General features: G+C 37.7%; 1 protein-coding gene across 5 annotated transcripts in view; it reads right to left on the bottom strand.

Moving 5' to 3' along the window:
• The window catches only part of LOC111324507 (E3 ubiquitin-protein ligase rnf213-alpha), a 166,675-nt gene that overhangs the window by 138,896 nt on the left and 598 nt on the right, over positions 1 to 27,181 (bottom strand). For all 5 annotated transcript variants that reach the window (XM_088757409.1, XM_088757408.1, XM_088757407.1 and 2 more), the window contains exons 2-26: positions 26,009 to 26,278; positions 17,951 to 18,320; positions 16,342 to 16,680; positions 15,360 to 15,577; positions 14,662 to 14,954; positions 13,708 to 13,961; positions 13,202 to 13,432; positions 12,632 to 12,824; positions 12,050 to 12,126; positions 10,562 to 10,874; positions 10,199 to 10,297; positions 9,953 to 10,069; positions 9,645 to 9,849; positions 9,192 to 9,497; positions 6,726 to 7,327; positions 6,096 to 6,255; positions 5,590 to 5,807; positions 4,796 to 5,116; positions 3,108 to 3,856; positions 2,630 to 2,772; positions 2,377 to 2,451; positions 2,099 to 2,205; positions 1,735 to 1,885; positions 657 to 876; positions 80 to 350 (exon numbers count right to left, since the gene is read on the bottom strand). In XM_088757409.1, the coding sequence (XP_088613535.1) occupies positions 80 to 350; positions 657 to 876; positions 1,735 to 1,885; positions 2,099 to 2,205; positions 2,377 to 2,451; positions 2,630 to 2,772; positions 3,108 to 3,856; positions 4,796 to 5,116; positions 5,590 to 5,807; positions 6,096 to 6,255; positions 6,726 to 7,327; positions 9,192 to 9,497; positions 9,645 to 9,849; positions 9,953 to 10,069; positions 10,199 to 10,297; positions 10,562 to 10,874; positions 12,050 to 12,126; positions 12,632 to 12,824; positions 13,202 to 13,432; positions 13,708 to 13,961; positions 14,662 to 14,954; positions 15,360 to 15,577; positions 16,342 to 16,680; positions 17,951 to 18,320; positions 26,009 to 26,278 (6,302 nt within the window). The remainder of the gene's footprint in view (positions 1 to 79; positions 351 to 656; positions 877 to 1,734; positions 1,886 to 2,098; positions 2,206 to 2,376; positions 2,452 to 2,629; positions 2,773 to 3,107; positions 3,857 to 4,795; positions 5,117 to 5,589; positions 5,808 to 6,095; positions 6,256 to 6,725; positions 7,328 to 9,191; positions 9,498 to 9,644; positions 9,850 to 9,952; positions 10,070 to 10,198; positions 10,298 to 10,561; positions 10,875 to 12,049; positions 12,127 to 12,631; positions 12,825 to 13,201; positions 13,433 to 13,707; positions 13,962 to 14,661; positions 14,955 to 15,359; positions 15,578 to 16,341; positions 16,681 to 17,950; positions 18,321 to 26,008; positions 26,279 to 27,181) is intronic.

Here is a 27,181-nt window from a genome sequence, read left to right as displayed (position 1 = left end):
AATAATAACCAGCATATCTGGATGATACAAAAAAGGAATAAAATGTAAAAAAAAAAAATGAAGAAGAAAAAACCTTTACCGAGGGATGAACATCAAAGTGAAATATTCTGGATATAGACAAATCAGGAGCAATGGTGTGGTGCATTAAGGACTCGATTACTACACTTTGGTGAACATTCGGTCCGTAAATCGGTACATTGATGCAAAGTGGCACATCTGTATCCATGTCCCTCAGGTAGTCCATTACTGTTTCATTATTTTGAAGTCCACAAAGGCGTTGGCTGAGTCGAGAAACAGCTAGACTTTTCCCAGATCCAGCTCTTTCAGAGGACATAACTCTTACAGCTAGCCTGTTCAACGGAAACATCGTTTCTTAGAAAGATACCAAATAAATTTATCACCAGCTTTCTTCCATTAATCTGTATCTACTTAAGTAAAATAAAACCGTCAACCAGTAGCCTTACTATCCCATAAAAGAGAAAATTTATCTGCGTGCTTAATACTGGGATTGAGGATTATATTCAGTACAATAGAATAAAGTTTATTTCCATTCCCGAAACTTAATACGTGATTGGTACCCACTGTAGCTTAAAATCAGGATGGAATTAGATCTGTTCGACCCATCCTTTACTGTTGTGTGGTAAATAGGCCCTTACCCTTCTTTGTCTAATGATGCTGCAGGAATCCAAGGCATTGTTTGACCTCTAAACTGTCCTCGTTGTTGAGAACGTGGTTTGAACTGCTCTTTCAGGTACTGCCTTATCTCTCTTGACGAACGACAATGGGGAATAGTGCCAAGCCTGTACTGATCAAGAGCAGCAGCCATGTGAGCTCTGTCTTCATTTTCGGAGCTACAGATAACCACAAGAGACACGTCTGAAAAAGAATTAATAAAAGAGATAGGTGTTTACAGCAGAGAATATCAAATATTAGTATATACTAAAACAGTGGATAGCGTTGAAGGCGCGCTCTGATTGGCTAGTCAAACTCCGAATATCCTTTGCTATTTACCTCCGAGCAACTCGGGAAAAAATGGCGTCCCGGTTTGCATCCGTGACAAGCGAAGAAATCACTCAAATTAACGACGGTGGTGTATATTATCTCACTGTTTTAGTATATACTAAAACAACTATTCACCTCAGTGTCGGTAGTTAGCGGTGGATATTTACCTTGCCGCTTCGCGGCTCGGTAAATATCTACCACTAACCACCTCCACTTTGGTGAATAGTTGTTAAATATATCTACATAACAGAGAGACATTTTTAGTATCAAAAAGAAACCTCATAACAAATGTAAAGCTGTTACCCTGTAATGGAAGTTAACTCTTCACTTCAAGGAGGCTAACTTTTCACATTAATGGAGGGGTTTCCCCACTGATTTGGGATAAGTAGCAGCCTGTGTCATACGCAGCGTTCTCTTCTCGTATCATCATGGTTAATCGAAAAGTACCTGTTTCATTCAGTTTGCAGATAATTGTTCGTTATCCTGCACTGGAAATTAGTCTCTTTTATAATAGAGAAAGAAAGAAAGTCACTGCTCAATCGATAGCAGAATTAAAAAAAGGAAAATGTAGTCTGTCACTAGTCTACGAGAAAATGACGAGTGGTCTGTCGAGCTTCAAAATTAAAAGCTTCCCTTTTTAATGAGGAGGCAAACTTAAGTTGTCAAATTAAAGACGATCAATATTTAACAGTAAAAGAAGTACAACTGCACGCAAAAACATTTTCTAGTTACCCTCATTTCGACCGTACTGAGGCTCATGCAGAAGAACATCTAAGACGTCGGCGGCTTTTTTGGAAACATTGTAATCGAGAAGTTCCACATTTACCAGACAAAACAACCTGCCCTCATGGTCTGCGAGGGATCTTCGCCATAGTAGTTCAATCTAGGAGCAAGACGGATACTGTTGAAGGGTGCCAAGCATCACATGATATTCAGTCGGTCAAAAGTGATGATGTTCCCTTGGGTGCTACAGTTTGTATCATTTACAACCTCACTAAGTTAATTTTCAGCTGTATCGTATCTCTACTGCCAATATTTGTTGAGACGGAAATACCACATTACGAGCTTTTTGTCGGAGTTTTCGTCAACAACTCACCTCTTCTGTAGTAGTGTCAGAGGTACAAATCAAAACTTCCTCCGCCGTAGGTAGAGACTGCGAATTGTCGTGCATGTACAAAGACAGTAAAGTTCCTATGACGTCATCTTAAGAACCGCGAAAGAAAAAAAATTTTCATGACCTTGATGTCAATTACAGTACAGAGAAAAAGAAACCATCTCAGTGGAAAGAAATGACAAATGAGTAAAGAGAACACACGTTACAAAAGAGATAAGAAGGAGGAGCTTTCTCGCGAAAAAAATAACGGCTTTTCCTACCTTTTGGAACAACCACAAAATTAGGCTTTCCACGTTTTAGGTATTTTGGAATAAGTCTTCTTCGTCTTCTAGATGCTACAATTAACAATGAATCAGACGGTTTGTTAAAAATGGAAGCTTAGTCAAGAGCTACCCATGCATGTTGTCAGTATTGACATTCAGTCATACATTAAGTAGTTTTGTAGATGAATTTTTTTAAAGAAAACTCCAGAGGAGAAAAAAAAGATAGTACACAATAAAAATTGATAATAACCTTGTGACACTAGATAGAGCAAAATATTTCCCAGGTCATCAAGACTCAAAAACGTTCCTCCTGCTGTCTGGTCGAAGGTGAAAGTAGTTTCCATGGGTTCTGACGAATTTCCTTCCTCGGATGCCAGTTCCCCCTTTGAATGGCTACATGAAATAAGAGAGTGGCAAAGTTACATGCACAATACCAAATATAATCAAAACCATAGCGAGATTCTGGAACGTGATTGGTTATCACCAGCCCGCCAATTTTAAGCACTTGTGCTTGCCATTAAACATGAGTCATGTGCGCGCTCTGTTGTCGCGCATTCCGCCGAGTTAACTGTTGTTGTTGTTTTTTTTAAGAAATCGTATAACTGCTGTGTACTTTCTTTCTTTGTTGTCATAGTTTTGATTAATTGGTAACTGTGATTCGTCTGGTCAAATTCTGTCTTGGGGAATCATATCACACTAGTGACAGATTTTCACAACAAAAGTCTCACCTTTCGTTTTCAGGGGGTGTGGTGCTTTCTCTCTCTATAAGTCGCACATAAGTTGGATCACTCATTGCCTCGGAGTATTTAGCAGTGATGAGATCTTCATTTGAGCTGTTCTTTACACTCCAAACGATGAGGTCTGCCTCACTGGCATCTTTGCAAGAGACCATCGCCGCTATAGCCACCTCTTCAGAATAACCAAGCACCTCTAGCTTCTCTATTAGTGATTGAAACAATTCTTGGTTTGAAGAGAGCAATGTCCTCTCATTGACAGGTCTGTTCATTTCTTCGTTCCGATGGTGACTGTTATTGCTTACGCCGTACGACCTAATAATATCCTGCCCACTTTCTTGAGAACAAATGCCACTGAATACAAGGGCAGACTTCAAAGTGGTTGGGTCAATACCTGGCAACACACTCTCCAAAAGGTTATACACCTCAAGAGGTACGCCATCCACTGCTCTGGGACCTCTTCCTTTGACAGCAGCTAGTTTGTGTCGAAGGAAAAGCAACTGGCTTGTGGTGAAGTGATTCAATTGGCCATAATGTAATCGTTTTACTCGAAGTTCATGTTTCCAGTCTTGAAGACATTGTTCCATTTGTTCACTTTCACCCATTAGATCCTCTGTCAAAGAGCGGTTCGTGCTAAGTCTTGGTGAACATTGAAATTCACGTCTCCAATTGAGATGACTCACTTCTCCTGCTTTGCAAAGTGAAATGTAAACTGCAGCAAGTCGCTGGACACATTGCAGAATCTGTTAAGAGTTGGCACGAAAAACTGTATTCAGTTAGGATAAGAGTAATACAGTATATCTCTTATACCTAAGAGCTTCTTCAGATATCCTGTTACGGAGCTAAAGGAGTAAAGTTACAATGTTTTACTCATTTAATTTGAATATATCAACAAAGTTGAAATGGTAAATTGGCCACCGTTACGATTATAAAAGCTGACATTTCGAGCGTTAGCCCTTAGTCATTCGCTCCGACGAAGGGCTAACGCTCGAAACGTCAGCTTTTATAATCGTAACGGTGGCCAATTTACCATTTCAACTTTGTTGATATATTCAAATTATTTCGTTACCCCCTCCGACGCAGCGTCAAACAGTTTCTTTAGAAACTATCAGCCTTTTACTCATTTAGACGACTAGGATAGTTACCTTTGACGAGAAGGAAACTTAAAATAATACTTAACTACGCAGAGAATCTTTCGAAAGAGGTAAAGGGAGGAAGAATGGTTAAGGAAGGACAGCTTAAACAATACTCAGATACGATAAAGTTAAAAAATAATAACTGATAAAACTGATGTTGACGATTGTATAGAAGCGTGTTGACTGAGACCAAGTCTTCCTACACCTTCATCTTGGTGGCACTAATTTACTTTGGGCATTCACTTCATTGTCTAACGTGACATTCTAAGACAATCAGACAATGAGGAAATGTACCGGCAAGAAAGGTGAAGCAAGCCGTCCATTAAAACTAACGTATTTTCCTTTGTGATGAACCCTAAGGGTAAGAGTTTAAATTATCATGCTTTTCCCCTTGCCTTTGGAAATAATGATGAAATTACTTTCTTGATTTCTACTGTGTTATAACTGTCTCTTTATGTGTTTGTCTATATCTGTCACACGTTCCGTTCTTTATTTCTGTCGTTTTGTTTGTCATCGATGTACTCCAGGTAACTAATGGCAACTTACGTCTGAAAATCTGTCTATTTCGTCTTTTCCTTTAGATGCCTTGCCCGCAATAAGCATCAGTTTGCTCTGCAAATCCTTCAGATCGTTAAGAGTGTAACTCTTGCTGTGCCCATTGTCCACAGCAGGGATCCGGAGTTGAATGACCCCTTCAGGAGTCAGTTGCTCCATTGTTGTTGATGTTGAAGTATCCCCATTAAGACATCCAACATAATAGACGCCCTGTGAATTTATTGTCTCGGCTTCCATCAGGGAGGAAACGGCCACCGAACCATGGGACGTCCTAACACCCTTTATCCATTCTATCTGGAGGCTGGTTTCCAGCTGTAAATGTTAGTATAGAATTCGCAAATAATGACACCATTTGATTTGTCGACTAATTGAGAATGTGAGACGACTTCTATGGTCTACTCGTTCTTTTTCATGACCTTTTCCAGCTGGTAAATCAGGGGTGCGTTAAGTAATAAATAAAATCACGAAATTTAGGGACTTTTGACTGAGGATTTGCTGTTAAAAATGTTGTTATCGAAATTTTCTTTTTCTTTAGGCCAAAGAGTTAACAATGCCGTCTACTTTCTTCCCCATAATTGCTAAAACCGTAAAATGCTTTTCACAATTAACATTTTTGAATTTGTCTTCCTCCTTAAACAACACACGGTAACCTCTTTTAGAATAAAGCCCATGAAAAATACATCTGCCAGCAACGACCTCGGCTAAGGTTAAAGGCAGGGTACATTTTGGTATAGGCATCTCTTCCCTAGAAGAACACGGGCAATTCTTATAATAACCCACTTTACCAATTTATCAGGGAGCTCGGGGTCTGCATCCACAGCATTCCATACAGGTTTACAAATTTCCATCAACTCTTTGAAGCCAAAAGAAGTTTCCAAGTCAAAAATAAGGGGAGCAAATCCTAAGCAGCTGGCATGTAAGCGGGTTATTTTCGCCGTTTCCAGCCCTTTCTCCGCATCTGATATGATTGCCAAATCCACAAGCACTTTCAGTTCTTGAGGCCCTGATAACAGAAATCGAAGCCGTTAGTATTACCCTTGTACAATCCAAGGCACTTTCATTCCATTTTTTCTAATTCAAATCAAGTGCTAATCCTTTCAAAGTCAATCTCAGGTTGTTGTGTATGTGGAACAGGAAAGATTCATTTCCCATTTAGTGACCTAGAGTCTGAAAAAAACAAGGGATTACCTGAGACTTGGAAGTTTTAGACCTCAGTCATAACTCAAATTGCATGCAAGAAAGAGCTAAATCCTTCAGTAGTGATCACATAGGCTTCAAGAGTTATTCTTACCTTTGATGGTCTCTTTCAACCATAAAATGAAGACTTCACATTTCCTAACAACATCAAGAGATCTTGCATGGTTATCTGTTATTCCAGATAATAAATTGCCTGTCTTCTCTAAGGCTTCATCCATGCTTTTCAACGGCCTCTCCTTAAAATTCCTGTTCATCTGAGAAGATAATTTTTTCAAGAAAAAGGTGGAATGATAAGTATAAACTATCTCTTTCCCAGCGTCGCTGCTATTTTGTTAAAGATGTTTAAGTTCACCAAAGTGGTGACAAATGTTGAAGGGGTGCTCAATTTTTCTCTCTCAAGATGTAAAATCACTTTTAGCAATAGGGTCAAACTATTACTTGAGGTTATCAACGTGCCTTTATCATAAGAAACACTCACAACTGCTATGGAATGTTTTCCTAACAAAAAACTGCGAATGAAGGGATCGTTGAGAGAGTTTACCCTGGCAATGCATTCAGCAGCGCCAAAATTTAAGAGCTTTCCTGCCGTATAAGAAGAAACTAATTCAAAACTAATTCAAAACAAAGAAATACAGATGGGAATAAAACTTGAAGATATCTCAAATGAAAACCCCATTTATTACATTACAAAGAAGGGCACTTATAGCTATAAGTTTTAGCTTACCTGGTTGTGCAGAATTTCAACATCTCGGAAGTCACCTTCAAGACCTAGAGCGTTCTTGAACTTTAAGATTATTCCAGCAGCTTTAATGCAAGTATGTAGTTTGTGGTACTGCTTTATCTTCTCCATGCGTTGCCTGATTGTTCCTTCCAGCGAATGATCTTGTTGCCCATCATTTGAGGTAATGATCCGGATTTCTTTCGCAAGATCTTCATACCTGTTGTCGAATTGCTCAAGCAAATTGTCTACCTCCTTAAAAGGAATGTCACCACTTAGGAAACGCTGTTTCAAACACAGAAGTTGCTCTTTTGAAGGTGTCCAAACTAACTCCAGAACATCTTCAACTGTGAGAGAAGTCTTTTGCCCCTCTCTTTGTGCAATACTTGCGACTGCTTTGCGTCCGTTTTGCTCCCAAAATTGCCTCAATAAAGTAGAGTCACCCAGTCGACTTAGAGTGAAGACCATTGACTTCGATTCAGGCGAAAGACCAAAGAAAATCACATCTGGTATCACCTTATCAATTTCAATCTTTGACTGCACAAGGTCTTTAATCAGCAAGCCTGAAGGATCAACCTCTGTCTTCTTTAACAATTCAACTAGGTTCACTGAAAGAAAGATTAGGAAAAATTTCTTGCGGCGTCCATTTTGATTAGTCAACTTATAATAATAATAATAATAATAATAATAATGATAATTAATAATATCAAACTTTATTAACACTCAAAGCAAATAACTATTTAAAAGTTTAAAGTGAAAACGACCTAATAGTAGTTCCGATTTCAATTAAAATCCCATTTACAATCTAATCCTTTTCATCATCATCAATATCATTATTGTCGCTGCTAAAATAAAAATGCGTCTTTATTGTTCAAGAGATAAAATTACACTAGCCCTAAAATATAATCATAATATATATCTTATTAACCAAGCGCGAGGGCCGTACTGGGAGAATATCGGCCCGAGGTCTTGACAGTACGGACCTCGCTGCGCTCGGTCCGTACAAAAAAGACCGAGGGCCGATGTTCTTCCAGTACGGTCCCGAGCAAGCTTGGTTAATAAGAGATTTATTATACGACTGAAGTTCAAAGGGACACAAGTGTGGTATCATTCGGGACCATTCGGGACAGTGCCCGGTCCAATACTTAGAGAATATTGGACCGGCAATAGAGCATTTTGATTGGTTGATTTTAGTTATTGGCCCTCTGACTGCCCGAGTCGTGTAATAAAATTTAATAAATTCACAAAAAGGTAGAAACTGAAAAAAAAGAAAGTATATATAAAACTTGGCAAAATTCACAAAACTACGTTGGACAGGTGGTAGCGTTGTCGAGGAAGAAGTCCAAGTCGAAGATATCGAGGGTTCTTCTGATGGATAATAATAATGACAATCTTTATACAGGGGGCTCACATCACTGGGGAGTGGTATTCTCTTTACGCGCGCAGCACAGTATCTTGGCTGGGTAAATTTAGCAACTCATCAAGCCAAGAAAATTTGGTCGCGATGTCACCGTGGGTCCGCACGTAAAAGAGGCTACTTTTATCATGAGCTGGGGGAGGGTAGAGACAATTGAGTAATTAACTCAAAGAAATCTAAAGGAATGGATTGATGCTTCTTAATGTCTCATTTGGATGGAGAGAATCAATTTGAAGCTAAGATGAAAAGGGAAAAAGCTAAAGAATACTCGAATATGTGGAAAGTGCTCCATGACTTAAATTTGGAGACCGGTAGACTTTCGTGTGCTTCGACTTTACCTAATTCTTTTCTTAATGCGAGGCAAATTACGGCAACAAAGAATCAAACAGCCGTCATAATTTTCGACAAAATGCTGCACAGTTCTCTGAATAATAAAAGACGAAGACAACGACTAAAATATATGATTCGGATGCGCGAGTTTCGTACACCCGTAAAATTCGCGCAATTTTGCTTCTTATTATAATTTAGCCCTATTATGACCATCTTTTCAACCCTCTCTTAGTCTTTTTTTCCCCCTAGTTTCACCAATAGTTTTCAAAGAGGTAGCGATTTTTGGGTGGACCTGAGAAATGTACATCATGACTGAAATCCGCTTTAGAAGCGCGTTTGGACACGTGCTGCAAAAGAATTTAACCATTTTCAATCATGATTTCTGAGAAAGATTTGATAGGTATCTGTAATTTATCAATTATTTTTCAGTAGAAACTAGTTATTTGCACTTTTCAGTCTCACATGAGCTTGTCTTATGGAGGTAGAGGATCTTCTTAAACCTACTGGGTATTGTGTTTGCTTTTCCTGATTTAAAAAAAAAAACTGATTTCTATGAAGGCACGTGAAACACTCAATTCATAAAACGGAGTGGTAAAGTAAAACTCACCCATGAAAATATGGGCCTTGTCCATTTGGCTATATTTCCTTTAAGAAATGTGCGAGCAAAAACAGTAAGAGCCCCACTTTTACGCTTGGTTAACTTATTACAATAACCTGATAAATACCTTGCTTGATTATTAAGCACATCCTTATGAAGGCCTGAACGCTATCCCGTTCCTGAACAAATGCTCTGAATTCAATGCAGCGTTGATGCAATAACTGTCGGAGAAAGTTTATTTTACTTTGCTCCTTGTATATGTGGTCGCAAAGCACTAGGAATCTTTCTGAATGATCTCGAAGTACACCCACTATTTCATATTTGATAGCTCCATCTTTTAGAGAACCAGCTGCAGCTTCAATAGATGATAAAGCCTTCATCAAAATTTCCCTTCCGTCAACTTTGAGCACCTGTCGGAGGTCAGATGCTTTTCCTGTAAAATAATCCAATTCAAACAGTTAAACAACTCATATGAAATGATCACAGTATAGCAAAACTAGGTGCAAGCCAATCCTGAGAGAAAACATAAGGAGCCTACTGAATAAAACACACAAAGACACTTATCCAACAAATGTCGTACCAAATCTTTGGAAAAAGCAGGGCCAAAGCCTCCACGTCAGAACGTGTCTCAAAATGTCTTTACTTGAACATGGGACACCTCTCTGTCCCTCTGGCCAACAACTTGTCAGCATTAGAGTTAGCAATCGGCCACACTCTGAGGCTTGAGGAGAATCCAGCCCGTACTCTGTGAGGTTTCTGAATACTTCTTCACCTTCATTTCCCCTCTGATAGTAAAAAATCAAACAAACAAACAAACGAAAGCAAGAAAAAGTTCAGTTATTTCTTAAAATCGTGCAATTACGAAGAAAAAAAGATGCATATAATTACCTTCAGCATGCCTTCAACTTTTCTGAATGTTACTTCGGAAACCAAGTCTTGAACATGGTTATGCTGGTCTACCATGTTAGCTTTAGTGAATATTTCAATCAAATTATTGCAATCCAACTAAAAGAAACAAGAAAAAAAACATGATGGCATATCAAAAAAGTGTTCCCAAGAATTCAGGGAGTGTCCTTTGGGAAAATTAAGAATTGCCGTAAATGAGATCAAAAACGGTAAAAGCCGTATCCTAACCTCTTCCAAACGCACTTTCAGTGTCCTTGACAGGCTATCTTTCCAACTCTCTGCACACTTACTGTTTCCCCAAACAATGTCCAGCAAAAGAGACCATATCTTAAAATAAAGGAAACATAGATATCATACTTATTCCATGAAAGATAAATTACAAGAGTGACACTTTACTTTTAACATCAACTACGACACTGTGACGTCAAACGGTTATCCACATTTGTAACAAATCTATGAAGTCATTACTGTAACGATTATCAAAATTTTCTGGTGCATGTTAATTTGCCGATTTCCGCAATAATCACCACATTTTTCAAATAAGTTACCGGTATAATAGTTCTAATGATTAATAAATCAAACCATTTTTACCCTCAGTTCCTTCTCTGTTTCATTTGTATTGTACCACGGCATCTTTGACGATAAATAGATGTTTTTTTTCAACCAAGTATTTACAACTTTAAAAACCTCGACCACCACTCGTTCCATTTCATCAAATTTAATTTTCTCTTCCTGATATGTTGTGTCGAGGACCAAGAACCATGTCTCAATGTTTTTCAAACAATCATGCAACAAGTCAAAGTTGCAATGGGAAGAAACTAAAGCCCGAAGAATGCGCAAGCAAGAGGTGACACAAAGACGTGCTTCTTGTTTCGGAGTGATAAGATCCTCAGGGGTTGAATACCTAGGAATTAAATCAAGGATAATTATTCACATGACACTGAGTGTAGAAATTTCCTTTTAAGAAACAAAGGAAAAAAAACATTGGAAAAACACAGGCCCTAAAAGAAGTTATCATACCTGTCAAGGATTATGAGCAATAAACCAAACGAATCGCATCATAGTAAGCTTATCTTCTAGGTTTTTAATTTAATTTTTCAGGTCCTTACTTAAATTTTAAAATGGAAACTGAAACATTTCTTAAACTTGACAACAGTAAATTCTCGATTTAGCCCCTGGACGCTTCTTTTAAATTTAGAATGAGACGTACGCGATGAGTCTAAGGACGAGGAAAATGCTTAATCGCGAGATGCAATTTTCCCACAAACGTGCTCACCTATGATAGTTTTTCGATAGTTTATTTGTGCGTAAACAACATAATCTATGTATAATTTATCTAGCGATCAAACATGTTTGTGCGCCTGAAATTAGCGGTCTTCCAAGCTTGCTCTTATCTCAAAAAGTCAATGCTTTATTTGCCTGCTTTCGTTACACACAAATTACAAAAACATACGTAAGGGGATGCTGGGAATTTCATTTTTTACGTTTATCGTGAGACTTTTCTGCCCGTTCCTGGAAACATACATATTGGAAGCTTGCTAGCTTTTATTACAACCAAAAGTGATTTACTCTTTTCCTTTCTCCTTAAAACTCGGTAGAGGAGTGCTATTCGTTTGAAATCTTTAAGCGCAACATATTTTTTTGTTGGTCACAGAGAACATTTTAAAGGTTTCGTTCGTGTTGTTTCCATCTTTAACGTACTTCTTACGTAAGCGATGAGATGCACTGATAAGGATGTAGAATAATAAATCCCTTGTTCGATGGTTTAACACATAATACGAGCGGACATTTTTCGCGTATTATATCAGTGTTAAATCATCGAATAAAGTGCATTTTACATCAATCATTTTCAACAAAACTTGTGACTGAAAAGTGCTAAAAGGGAAGATTAAAACTGCATCTAATATGAAATGCTGCACGGCTCTTCGATGGCGTCATCAATGCTGAATAACAGCGTGTGGAGGTATTATGTGCCTTTGACGTTCTCATCGATACTAAGAAATGTCTTCACACCATTTTTACCTTGTCAAAACTCCCTATTGATATAAAACTAAGATGTTAAAAATTTTTTTCACTAACCCTGTGGTTTCAGTTTTGTGGTTATTTTTCTTGACATCCTCCAGGATAACCTTGAAGCTAGTGGCGACAGCATTCCTCTATATACATACATAAAGGTTAAACAGGAATTATTGACGTGACAGGTTTTAGCAGCATCGCTGTCGCCAAGCAAAACAAAACCACCACTACACTTAAAGGAGATAGTTTAAAAAGTTGGTTTCTCATCTGATATATGTATATATATCAAACACAAACGTTCAAAAAAATATATCGATCAACAGAATCAACACCATTTTGCGAAGTAACATATTCAGTTTTACCAAAAGTTAGTTCCAGTCTTATCGTCTATTCTTAGATAAGAAATAACCAAATGATAATAAACAAAACAAACAGACCAAAAAGAAAACAAGAGAAATATCAACCTGAAAATTACTCTTGCTGAATGTGCCGAGAAGAATCTACAATAACTTAAATACCTAGCTAGCGATGGAGGAAGCCGGCCACTAATTTCAATGACGAAATTGCACTGATTAGGGTATTCACGGGCAAGCAGCCGAGCTCAACTGGTTAAACACAAGTTATCAATCAGTTAAGCATAAACACCTCTTCTTCGGATAGATAATCCTTTCCCGACGAGTGTCTTGCAAGGGTAGTATATATCTCCACAGAGGGAAACTTTCTACTAGAGGCAACTTTACCGAACATGTGACATGGAACGGCAAGAAGGAAAGTCCTTCGGAAAAGGGGATCAAGTTCAAACAAAGGAGACAGCACTCCAGTAAGCCTTGAGGGGCAGCTACAGCAGAAGCAAACAAGCATAAATTAAAATTAACGTGTACCGTTTATCATCTAAAGATGGCTAATTTTATAGAGAAAAATATATGAGGATGCATGAAAAAGGTCTCTCGATCTCTTATTTCCATTTTAACATAAACACTTCTGACTTGCCTTCCTTACGAGAAGTTATAATTATCAAGATGCCTACTTAAGCTGGCATCTGATCTGAAAAGTAACTGTTCATTGCAAAGTAATCGAAAACTTGGGAGTTGCGGTTAGTGCTGACTTCAGTGCAAAAAATAAATCGGTTATAACGCAATCACCAACCTATCGTCATTTATGTACTATGAACATTCCACAGGAAACACTATGCTGGGCATATCAAAGAGTCAATACCTGCGCTCTGGGAACTTTCTTTCCCTGACGGACTTTGTGTCAAATCCATTTGCTCCCCACCACGTGTCGTCTTTTTCCTTTGGTTCCTCCATGAGTAGCACAGAATTATTGAAGGGCTGGGATACTTGGGTTAGAAAGTGAACCAACGGTACAGTAAAGAGCCAGTCATGGAGGTAATGGTGATTCGCTGCGACATGTTTGCAAATGGATTGAATGGCTTCACCAAGGCTTCTGAATATTTTAAACAACATAATAGCTTTACTTTGTCTGATCGAAACTCACATGGCTGCAAAACTGCCTTAACCAGTCAACTAGTCTAACGGTTTGTTGGTATACTTGCCGTCATAATGATCTATTAACCTGTACATGCATATAACTTCTCAGTGGTAGTTACCAAATTTTCTAATTGTGTTACGTTACAATTCTAAACTGGAAAAAAAAAACGTACTATAAAATCTTTCTTGTTTTCAGATCAAATTGTTAACCGTGAGAGAAAACGAACTTACTGCAACTGATCTCGGGGAAATTCTTCAAGAATCTTTTCAAATCCTTTACACCCTTTCCCTTGAGGGTCTGGGTGCAGAATCAAAGATGCGAACAGCTTTGCATACTGTTGAGTATCAAGATACACTTTATGTGTAAAAATGATATAAGCGATAGCAACGGATGACACCAAAGGATGAAACGTTTTCTTGGCTTCTGTGTCTGATTGGGGAACATCATTTGTCTCGATCCTCGTTTTGAAAAATTCTTTCAGAATCTGTAGTTGGAAACAAAGAAAAAATAACGTTTGTTTTTTAGATTGGACCTGAACTTTCCTCGATGGCGTTTATGATTAAGAGCTGCATTTCTTACTCAACATCTTATTTTGCATACTAAGTACAAAAAAAAGGTCTGTATCTTTTAGTATAGTTTTGTTAATTTAACTAAATTGCAATGCCGCTTCAACTCTCAGTTTGTGTATTGGAAGCAATACCATTCTAACGGTTTCCACCAAAAATTTCTGCCAGATGCCCCCGGCATTCCATCAACTAAAAAATTGCAAAAGTGGTTTGAAAATTGTTCGTGCCTTACAACGGCACCCTTTGCCCCTCTAAGGCGTTACGTGCAGCATAACTAAATTCCTTCCTTTTGTCAGCTACATACAAAACGGTTGTTTAGAATAATCTTACGGTAATTGCTGAAGAGCTATAATCCATCAATAAATTCTCCTCGTCATTTAAACGTAAAATTTTGCTCTAACATCAGTAAAAAAAATTATAATGATATCCCTGCTTCACGAGTATCGATTTGATGGGTTTCGTGAAAATTTCAAACTTGTACTAAACCTCGGCCTGAACTAGGAAAAACATTCACCCAAAAATTAAAATTTCTTTTTCCCCAACCTCTGCACATAAATCTTGTAAAGCGTTTTGAGAACAAATACTCCAATCAGCATTTTGCAACACATTGAATATTACCTGTTGAAAATCATAACGATGTGGAACATTTTTTGTCGTGTGCCCACTTTCCACAGCCTCGGTTTGAGTGAAGCAGTAAGCTATATCATTAACTGTCTGAACAGCTTTCCAAGCAGTAATATTCTCCTCCACGTCATCCACTGTAAAACCCTCCCACTTAGGCAACATGACTCGAGTTGCTATGTTTCTTCCCTCGGTGGAATCCATGCCTTTTACAAATGGCAGCTTGCTACGAATACTTTGCCCCCAACTCGGTGAACTGAAAATAGTGTCATCGTATTGGTGCCACACCGCTAATCAAGAGTGAATGCAAAGCAGTAATCAAGAGCCTTACTTTCATTTAGCAATGGTTCTACACAATTATAAGTTGACGAGTGAAAAAGTATACCTGTATTACCAGCTTGTATTTTGAGAAGGCAAGTTGATGTTACGAACTAATTGAATGAGTTCTTATAGACTATCGCACCATGTACGATGTTTGATTCTCGTATGACTCATAAAAGTCGGGAGAAAGCGGGTACGGAAAGGCCATCGCTCCTCCTCCCTCACTGACCCCCAGAGTAGAAATTTATTATTTTCTCAATCTTCTTCTGACGTGAGAACTCGAGATGACGATCACGCATTTCGCGAAGTAATGGGCGGTCGTTAGCCTTAAATACGCCCGGCAGTGCGGGTTATTGAAAAAATATGAACAGTACCTCCCTCATGACATCTGTCCCGCGGAACTTGAAGACATCGGTTCTTCGAAGGTCCCAGGTCAAGTAAGTAGTCCCACAAATACTTTTCCTTTTCCTTCTCCTTTGAATCTTTTCTTTTTGCTTTGAACACAATATACTTGTAGGGAACATTGCGAGCAAGAATAATGTGTGGTACCGAGAGCTCTGCTTTCACCAGGATAAAACCATCAACAAGGTATCTATAAATCCAAATTACTCACTCAGTACGTACAACTGGAACCATAAATGGTAGAGTACAACATTGCTAGTCCTTAACGTCATTTACAAGAGACAAATCTCAAGTTTGTTTGAACATTCATAGACTCAATCAGGAAAGGCCCAAAGTCCTCTCGCGTTAATAATTAACTTATATTGAAATAAAACTGTTCGAGGAGTGCATGCTTCAAATAATGTAATATCGAAATGCTTTAGTCTGTTAGCTGAGAAATGGAGCAGCTGCAAAGCTCATCTAAACCCTCCCTGAACTAAAAATGGTCAAAAATGACATTTTACTTCAAACACTTGAAGCAAAGTATTATCCCCCAAATTCGTCATATAGAATTTGCTGTATTTCATTCCATGTACATATTGAAAACAAACTGAACTTTCAACGCACTTTAAAACAGGCCTACTGCAAAACCAGTTTCGTCCACAGACCTCTTCAGTTGTACAGTTCAAGAGAAAAGAAAGGTTATTATCAAAAACACAGCATCCTAGCTCCTAAATAGATCTAAGGTTGAAATGGAAAGGATCATTGCAGTGTATTAGTACATTAGGCCCAGAATATATTGCTTGTAACTATAACATTATTCAGCTCTCATATAATCCAATATACAAATTTTACAATTGTTATTTGAAAAACGTGTCCTCAAATAAAAAGTTGTGCAAAAAAAATTCTTATTGCACATAATCAAGAGATCATTATATTGTTTTCACTACCCTGAAACTATTCACATAGGTTTACCTTTCCGGAAACACTTCTACAACATCTTCCTGAAAGTCTCCAAGAGCAGCTCCACCAAATCTCATGTAGAGTCTGTCACCTTGACTCTTCTCAAATTTAAAATGTGGTGCAAGTACAGCATGAAAAACAACAGTCATTTTCTTTCCCTTGTAACTTGGAAAATATTCCTTTCCTTTGTTTTCTTTTTCACCATTTCCCATAACATCCTCAAAAGAACTTGTTTCATGGTCACTGTTTTTCTTTATATCAGATTTAGGATTGTTGTCAAGTTGGTTTTGTCTGATGTATACATTCTTCTGGTCTTCTGGCCTTTGGTTATCCACTACACCTTCGCGTTTCCTATGAATAGAATTAAATTCCCTTTGTTACTCATATAAATTAAAAACCAGTGCTCTTTTTATGAGTTTATGAAGCTGGTATATAGTAAATAGATGCAGGCTGAAAGAGTTTTCTCAAGCAGGCTAGCCATTAGCACATTTCTCAGGATTCTACTGTTACCTGATTGCATGCTAGGATAAAAAGGAATGAACCAGGTAACTTACTTGAAAAGTGAAGCTGTTTAAAAGAGATTTTCCATAATAAAATATTCTTTGGATAAACAAAAATTTGCCTCACTCCCAGTGAGTGGCCTTTAGCTCAGTTTGTAGTGGTGCCAAACAAGTATCTTTAGGGTACAAGTTTGCATTTCGTCAAAGCCTGAATTTTCTTCAGACTGTACCAACTAATGTTGCAGCTCACTGCTGTGAGGAAAACCTCTTCACTTGAATCTCAGTGAAGTTGTAAATAAATTCCTCCACAGCAACGTAAACTCCTCTAAAGTTTACCTCGCTCCCAACATGCGGCTTTGTAGCTAAATTAGTAGTACCGCTCAACTGACATCTGAGGGGCACTGGTTCGAATTCTGTTGAAGCCTGAGTATTTAATAGGCTTCTTTTCGGCAATTGCTTAAATTGGAGCTCACCTGCCAGGATCATTTCTTTGCTTAAAATTCATCCGCAGGTCGCCATATGATTTCTTTCATTAAAATCATGATTGTGAAGAGTCAGAGGAACGATAGTTCAGTTTGCGAAAAATATTAAGTAAGAACCAGAGCTCATGGTTTCTTGAAAGATTTTGATCTTTCGTTTCAGTGCTCGTATTGTTACACCTTAACTATGTCCTTTTTATCTCCAATCTACGATTCCAGCTCAAGCAAGTCTCCCACTTTCTACCACTCCCATTATAGCAAAAGCTTCTATTTTGTGGAAGCGGAAAACAAGATGCAAAAGTCTTTTAAGTTTCTGAACACTTTAACCAAAACAAAGTCAACCTAGTGATGTTCAAAATTCTGACGTCTGACACTTCACTCAAAACCATCCCAGCTGATAAAAGTAGTTCAATTCAACTGCTGGGACAATCTATCATCTACAAATCCTCACGTTCGCTAATAGGGGCCATTGTTAACATTATGTATAGTCATAGTAAACCGGACCTTCTGAGTAGGGAAAACATGAATAAACAGTCTGGTTGGTTTTGATGGGACAAAAACAAGATAGGAAAGTATGAAAAACGCGCTTCAATTGGTATCATCTACAAAATAATAATAGTAACAAAAAATTAATTAATGTACATCAATGCCTGTTGTTTTTGCACTGCTTCCCTACGAGTTTTTCTATTTTTCTTTCCATCCTTCCGTTTCTGTGAAGTACTTTTGTGATCAGTTTTTGATGTTTTGTGTGTTCCTGCAGCTTTTTTTTCTGTATCGGCGTCACTTTCACTGTTTCCATGGTCCTCATCAACCTTGGGTTGGCCATCATCCTTTTCATTGGGCTGAGACATATCAGACGCATTGATGATGGTAGGAGTTGCATCACCATTTGTGAGCCCAACAGATCTTTCCTCAGTTTCACCATCGTGATCAGGAGAGGGTGCAGATTTTAAAAGAGACTCTGATTCATTAGTGGTTTTGTCATTACCAACTTTCTCGGTTTCATCACCAGCTTTCATGTGGAAAATAAAACATGCCGACAGTCAGTGTTTTCAATGATTAAATTCAATAAAGTTATAAATAATATAACGGCAGCATTTCCTCCAAAACTCCCTCACACTATGATTTGATATCCCCTTCTCGTTTTTTGCTGCTATTTTTTCTTTCCGCGTTCTTTATTACAGCTTCAATCACAGTACCATTATAGACATTTAATGACGAAAAAACAGCAAAAAATAAGAAACATAGCCATGCTACGCATGCAATTGTTATTTTTCTCGGATGGGTGATTTGAATTGGGACGTTAAGTATAAGATGCTTCCATTTTTAAAAGAAAAAGAGCATTTACTTTCAAAGAATCTCAAAGAAATATCGTTCAATGGAGAGGGAAAAAACCTCCCAATTTATCTTCCGCATAATTTTGCTACAAAAGGCAAACCGAAACTAACCGAAGATACTTTGCAGTCTCTTTTCTTCGAACAAGTAAAAATACACCGAACGAAGAGAAAAGTATCATATTTCAAAATATTTCATGGGCGCTCCTTATTTGGTTGTTGCCTATCTGGACTTTGACTTTGACCTGTGCATGTAGAATACGTGATAAAATGCAGGTTGTTAGCGAGGAATTGACACGTGATGGGGTGAATTCCAGGGTAGCCAAAAACGTATTTGATTGGTTGAAAGTGGGAGAACTATTTAATGCACAGAAACGGATATTTCTGTAGTCGACGCAGAAAGTAAATATAACCGGCTGATCTTTTCAACCTTGGCAAAAAGAGCAATTAAAAGGCAAAAATAAAAAAATTATCAATTGAATATGCTTTATGCAAATGTCTAGCACAATTTTTACCTGATTCAGCAAAAATCGCCCTTCCGAAACAAACGCTTGATAATTTCGCGCTGGACCTTAGCTGAAGGCGTATATATTGTAAGTGAAGGAGCGGTAAACAAAATGCGTTTTAACTTCAAAATGCTAAAAATATTCCCTGACGACCTTTCTACCCCAACTGATCATAGCAACGAATTCCTCGCGAACGACATAAACCATTACTCTGAGCAGATGTGCTGACAATTCTTTGTTCATCTCATTCTTGGTGTGTGTCAATGTTGGTTTAATTCCATCGCAACATATATATTGTGGTACCTTAATTTAATGACAAGATTGGCCCGAGGGACGATACTGTGACGCTACAATTGGTGCAAGCATACCCCAATGCTGTGATATGATTAGTGCGAGTTACATACCCTAAAATGGCGATCTGATTGGTGCGAGATACATACCCTACTGCGCTGATCTGATTGGCGCGAGATACATACCCAAGTGCGGCGATCTGATTGGTGCGTGCAACATACTACTCGAATACGCTAAGGTAGAGTTATTTTTTTAATAAAAAAAAAAAGAATGATACATATTTTTGCTAGTGGTTTTCCATAGTTTTGTTTTGTCTTCTTCGGTTCAGAACAGTAGCTTGAACCATTGTCTTGATAGTCTGATCATTCCCATGAGAGTAGTTCTAAAATGGACTGTGAATGGTGGTTAAGTTACTGACGTCTTGACAACCTGTGTGGATGTTATCATTAGAGTCAAGTCGATGCCTTACTTAAACGACTGACCTTGTAAAGCTTGCTTACTGCGTTAAATATACAAATATATACGACTCCTATTAACAGATGTGAACTACCATCAACATGTAAACAACTTAATATATTCACAACATTAACACCATCAGAAAAACAGACCAAACAAAAACCCCTCCTGAATAGAAACTTACCAATAATGATTAACTTAAGTATGATGCTACTTTAATGTCTCACAGCCAATAAAATGGCAGAAAATATGACCATGCAATCAAATTTCTCGGGCCAGACTTATGACACTTGTCTGACAAAGTAACTCTTATTCACATCATAGTGATCACTGCGCAAAAGTTTTTGAAACATAAGTCACTATTAACGATAACAATCCTTTCCACGACTACTTCTAATCCGACGATATTGGACTGTATATATTCAATTTAATGTTACAAATGGTTCATTAACCATCTTCTGTATAGTCACAAATTCTCTCTCAGAAAAGATTCAGTTAACATGATTATACAAGTTCCATATTAAGATTTAGAAGGTAATGAGGTTTACTAAAACTTGTTGTCAAAAATTACCCTCATCCTTAAACAAACCAAATTTTGGACTTTTGAGTGCAAAAAGTATAGGATCTTTCCTCTTCCAAATCTCCTTCATTGCGGGCAAAAGTGAGATAATTCATTTACATAATAAAAAGCCTGTGAGTGAAAGCTGAAATAGGGACCTCTAGCTATCAAAAAAATTACTTTCATGATCGAACCCTTGTAAGTTTATATTCTTGTCATATTCTTTTTTAATTTGGAATTTAAATTCAAATTTGCTGCTTTCAACAATGTGGTTGTGAATACATGTGTCTAGTCATAATCTGCCCAACCTTTAAGATAATGCATGACCCCTAGTAATTTAGAAGCCAATTTTTAGAGTAGTGCTGCCTGGCCTTTACCTGTCAGAGTGAGTTACTCATGGAAATGGTAAAATGATACCACAGAAACGGTGAACATCACAGCTTACAAATGTCAAGCAAAAGCAGGCATCAAATTATTTATTTATGTCAGATTTCAGATTCCATGCAAATTATATAAGTCAGCTAGCAGACAGTCAGTTTCGTCATAACAAGAGGAATACTTACTTGATATGAATCTTAAGTAGCTGGCTTGATTCAGATTTTGGTGATTAAGTCATGGGCTAATTAGAGATGGCTCCTTTTAAATACCAAAAAACTGTAAAATTCTAAATTCTTCTTTTCAGCTACAGTCAGAGAGTTAACTGGGTTACTTCTTATTAATTAAGGTCAACCCTGTTACTGAAAATGATGTGGCTGCTTTTTTTGGCTGTTCATTGAGCTGGAACTGGGTTAACAGTTACCACAGAAAATGTTTCAAGGATAATAAATAGTTTATCCCAGGCTTAAGTGGTCTCTTATCAGTGCTGTGCATTGGCTTTCTTGGGAATTGTGTCAGTTATCACAGTCTGTGTGTGATATGTTCTAAGGGTACATTTTCCAATACTAAAAAGCATAACAGATGTGGAACAAAAGGTTTTCTTTTTGTCAGAAGTGGAGAAAATTTATAACAGATTGAGTGCTTGAAAGAACTCAAATTTCATTCCAAAATAATTTCTCTAAGCCATTTGCTTGGCAGGATTCCTGGTAATTTTCTTAAACCATCATTGATTTCTCAGATTGACCAAAAGTCAGCAGCACTCAACAGCAACGGTCAGAACCGAGGGGAAAGTGATGAGGTCTGGAACAGAGATGATCTCTCAATTAACTTGCAAAGCATGCAGTCAATTGACGGGCTAATGTCAGCAGGCTCCCTAAGCCACACAAGCTGTTCAAATCATTTATGTACAAAATTGGTCTTGAAAGTAACTCCTACCCTTGTTTTTCTACAATCCTTTGAAAATTTTAGGGCAGTAATACTGTATATTATGGATACACTGCTTTTTTTTGCCTGTTTGTTGATTATGCTTAGGAAAAGCCCATTTGAGGATGCAAGGAATTTTAAAAAAACAATGCCAAGGTCAGGTGAAAAATGTCTTTGTCCAGAAGTGTAAGTTAAGTCTCAAAGTTCCAATTTAAGCTTAGATAAAAATTGTACTAACAACTCCACAAAGTCCGCTTTCCAACACTTTAAGTGAAAGATTCACCGAGGAAAGTATATTTAACTTAATCATCAAACTCTTCGTCTACTAGTTATTTAAATGTGGGAAAGACTCAGTCCTCACCATTCTTCCTGTCTTTTTTCAAGGAAAGTTTCTGCCATATTGTTTAATCAAATGTTAACTTCATGGCTTAAAGTCAGTATTACAAACATCACCTGACTTCCAAACAAGTAAAAATCACTTGAATTCTTTGACTCCTCACATGTTTGGTTTTCAAAATAGTAACTAAATTTTACTCTGCCACTGAACTGGAGACTGAAAACACAAAGCCACACTAACCTGAAAGTGGGGCTAAACTGCACCAGAACAACTGAAAAGTGCTCACAGTACCTTCTGAGTAGATCTAGTAAATGCACCTACATGGTAACTTTGGAGCACTGAACACAATCCACAAAACTTTAAAAGTTTTTACTAACTGTTAGTGTAAATGGTGATCTAAGAATTCAACTTGTTGCCAGACAAATGTATTTAATATCCTTCAGCGAAGTAATATTTCACTATATAATTTGAATATATCGACAAAGTTGAAATGGTAAATTGGCCACCGTTATGATTAAAAAAGCTGATGTTCGAGCGTTAGCCCTTCATCTGAGCCCCCACCGACGCAGCCCCAAACAGTTTCTTTAGGTAACTATCAGCCTTTATTCATTAAAATTTCACTAGCTGTCACAATTTCAAAATAAGTACTCTGCTTCTGCATTAAGAACAACAAAGAAAATCCTTGAAAATCCTTTATTTACTTTTACCAGTATCACATTGCAAAGGCCTACCTAAATCTTACTGCAGAAATCAGCTGCCACAGCAATAAACTTATACTCGCCTGAAGTTCACTACAAAACAGAACGCATCTTTGGATCCTTAAATGATGACCAGCCCAGCAAAGTTCCCCAATTTCTTAGGTTAAGTGCCATGTTTTTCCTTTTCAACATGTAGAACTATCCGCTGACAATTTCAATGTCTTGGAAATTTGCGTATGACATACAGGGGTTTCAATAAAATTTCAAGTAGGCAGCTGGTTAGTGAGAGTAACCAACTGTACCTACAAGGGGCCATCAGGTCCCTTAATCTAGGGGGGTCTGGGGGCATGCCCCCTCACAAAATTTTGACATCTGCATGGAAGCTCTGAAATGCCATTTCTGGAGTTCTGGAGACCAAATTGAGTGCAAAAGATAAAGGAAAACTCCCTATCAACAGCAACATTTTTTTTTATTTTTACAGTACTAAAGGCTGGTTTTCACTTGCGACGGAGTCGTAGTCAGAGTTGTAATCAGAAGCGTGGAGTGATATGATCAAGTGAAAATCAAACCGATGGAGTCGGAAGCAGAATGCCGATTCTGACTATGACTCCATTGTTTACGATCTAGTGAAAACTGCATTGTCGGAGTCAGAAGCGGAAGTGGAAGAATAAACCAATCACAATCCTCAATTCCATCTTTCCAAAATGCACAAATAGCCGTAATAAATTTAAATGCGTGAGCTTGACGGTTAAATTACGAAATTAAAGTTAAAATACTCGAACTGAACCTACCGAAAGTACAATTGACGATCACCAAGTCGTAGTTTGCTGACGAGGTTAGCATACTCTTCCAAGGCTGCTCGACGTCAATAGATATCACGAACCCAAAACTGCTTTCTTTTTCGAACGATATTATTCCTGCATTGTCTCTGCCTGCACAAACTAATGATTAATAAGAGCCAAAGCTGCTCTTCGTCTGCCATACTGTCTTTGGTGCCAAAATTTGTACTTTCGCGGGCCTGGAATCGAGTATCGTGATCGGTTTATTCTTCCACTTCCTCTTCCGACTCTGACAATGCAGTTTTCACAAGATTGTAAGCAATTGAGTCATAAGCAGAATCAGACAAAATGGGAACATTCTGATTCTTCCAACTCCGATTCCGTCGAGCTTATGACTCTGCTTACAACTCCGTTTTTCAATTTTCACTAGGTCATAAGAGCTCTTACGACTCCGACTACGACTCCATCACTAATAAAATCCAGCCTTAATAAGCTGAAAATGGAAGCTTGCATGCATTTCCTGGAAGTTTAAAGTCATTGTCACTAAAAACATTATGGAGCTAAACAGGATCACTTACTACCCATAAGAAAGCGTCCAGATGCATTTTTAATCTTTCATCCATTATTTTGTCTTTGTTTTTTTCCTACGAACCCATAAACAGTTCGCGGGTAAAAAACACTCCAAGCTTCTCTGCCTACCCACCAGGACACCTATCAGACAGGCGCCAGAAACTGTGATGAGATCAATTAGCTGCAGCTTTTAACTTAGACTTCAAATGCGAGTGGAAAAAAATGATAAAACGCTTAAATTAGCATCCGATTTGTTTTCGTTCTGTTCTTTTTGTAATACCATGAAACATGCAATTATGGTTGTCATTCATGAAAATACAGCTTTCATTCAAGGTTTGATTTATCAGGCCACAATGAACTCCTGAACATGATAAACAAATTACGGTAATTAGATTGCATACAATTACATACTTCGCACGCAGTTCAATTTTTTGTAAACCTCTTGCGTCCTAACACCATCCCAAAACAAGTAGAGTGCCGTGACCAACGAGTTGCATCCGATCTTTAGATAATTATTTAATTTTGAAATTGAGGTAAAATGTTCATAAAAGCCCATCAAAATGAATTTTAATTTAGTTTTCAAAGAATCTTTTTTAATTATTAATATTTAGGGAAAATGTAGCCGACTTCTCTGAGCGAAGTAGCCGACGCTTTTCTTCGGCTGTCGGCCGTCAATGCTTATTGAAAGCATCGGACATAGTACACAATACAAGAGGGACTGCTTCCTGTAAATGTAGAGAAAAGAAATAGGAAATGAAGAAAGGGAAGCGAGAAAATAAGAATGTAGCCCTTTAAAGTCTGCCATAATTATAATTTGTCTTTTTACCTCATCATGTCAATTGAGTTCACCCAGTTCATAACCCATTTCAGTGTGGCTGCTCATGAAAGGTAATCTTGTTATTTTGATATCAGCTTAACCACCCTTTAACCCAGTTAAGATATTTGGAAATTTTGACCAGATTTCTAACCATTGTTGTTAAGGACATTAGCCAGAAGGCTCATTTTTTGATTGATTATTGATTGGTTCACTAATTTCAAAATGATCTTAGATAGCCACATAGTTACAATGCTTATCTGTTTTTCTGTATTTCTATTGGTTTTGTAATCGGACCTTTCAGCGTAACCACGCGCATAGAAAAGGCAAATTTAGCGTCCCTTTAATCAGTTCTTTGTAAGTTTTGAAAAGCCTTGGTAAACTTTCGCCCTTTCGTTTTCTCAACCTCTGGCACAAGCGGGACCAATATGTGAGTGGCTTAATGTAACTTTGTTTTTTTCCTCTCCAGTCTTTTCAGTGTCGGGCGACAATATACAAACAAATATTGCAATGATCTGTATAGATTTAAGATTTAAAGGCCAAATTCGTGCCAATTTGCGAGTCAGTGAACGCCCATCATTTAGATAGAACAATGGGCTGTTTATCAGCAATCAAAACTATTTTAATTTGTTTCCAAACTTTTGTTTTGTTTCACTTGCATTGTTAATCTCGTTATAGACTTTAGAGGCCAGTATTTAACATGCGATTCTTTGATCATGTATTCCACGGCTTTTCGTTGGATTGATAGAACTTCGTTGTATTGTTGTTTCAGTTTACGATCGATCGTTCGATAGATTGATTGACTGTCAGAATAATTGTTATTTTCGTCATTGATTGTCGTTCGTGGTCAATTGCCTTTCAAGAATAAAGCTTCGAGCAAACAGTCAACTTTGGGTTGTCATTTCGATCAGTAAAATAGTCCCAAACACCTCATTAACTGCGCTTTGGAGCGACACGCCCTTGAACTTGAGAATTTAGATTTTGGTCGCCGTAAATGCTACAATTGTTATTCAATATTCAATATCTACTGCAATTGATTGGCTTAATTGGTAAATACCTGTAGCAGTATCTTCTTCTGTCTCAGAAATGTCTCTTGAAGATCTTTTTGGTGTGCTCTTAGCATTGCTAGGTGAGAATTCTGTTTTATCTAATAGTTCAGTAGATGGATGCTCTATTGCTTTTTGATCCCCATCTTGATCCAGTACAACGGGGGTCTGCAATGCATTTCCTGCAGCACATTGATCAACCTCACCTTTGTACTCAACAGATTTACGTTTTGCTGGTTTTTCCTCTTGTTTGTCCACTATTCTTTTCTTTTCTCCCTCATCTGCAAACAGCAATTGACCAGTTCAAGTAAATAATTCCTGAGATGAATATCTTTGAAACTTTTGTTGTAATGTTTTCATTAATCAGTCTAAGACTGCATGTGGCCACTGATCTAGGACAATTTAGAACTAGAGGTTGCATAATGATAATAGAAGTGCCACATCCTACATATGTATGAGAACCCTGTCCCACAAGAGAAAGATGATTAAAGAATGTAGTGACTGATTAACATTCCACCAATAATTAAATGGTAACATATATAATCCAATTAACAATAATAATAAGAACAATGATAAGAATAGTGAAAGTAATAATAATTTATGATGTTTATAGCTCAAGAACCTTATTGTTCCTCTATCCTGTAGGCTCCAATAATAATTAATTAAACTGCGCCTCTCTTAGTTTTGCCTGTTAATTATAAATAATTTTTTTAATTCCATCGCAATTCCATAGCAATAGCATTATCTACTATAATCGATAGTCTAGTGATTTACTATCACATAATACAGTAACTGGCCTGCATGGCTGGTGCTCAATTTAACCGAGCACAAACAAGTTTATCAGATTTGCAAAAGCAAACAAATTAAGAGTCAAGGCACACTAGAGCCAGAGGGAGCTTCTACTAGGGAGGTTTAATTTCTCTTCAGTCTCACTCTCCTTTTTCACAATCACAAAGTTCAGACATTTGGAGATCTTGCATGATAAAGTACGGATTGTTTTGGAGACTACTAGGGTGCATATCTTGCCACAAGTCCCATTCGTAAGCACTGTTTGTTTTCTCTAATTCTGATGAATAAATATTTCTAGCAGTGAATGTCTCTTAATCATTTCATCGTAGATTAAAGAGGACCTGCAAGGGAATGTGAATTTCGGCACAGGAGAAGGTAAATCAAATGGAAACAAA

The sequence above is a fragment of the Stylophora pistillata genome, chromosome 4 (genome assembly GCF_964205215.1).
Source record: "Stylophora pistillata chromosome 4, jaStyPist1.2, whole genome shotgun sequence".
Classification (NCBI taxonomy): Eukaryota; Metazoa; Cnidaria; class Anthozoa; order Scleractinia; family Pocilloporidae; genus Stylophora; species Stylophora pistillata.
This window is presented reverse-complemented; position numbering and strand designations above follow the sequence as displayed.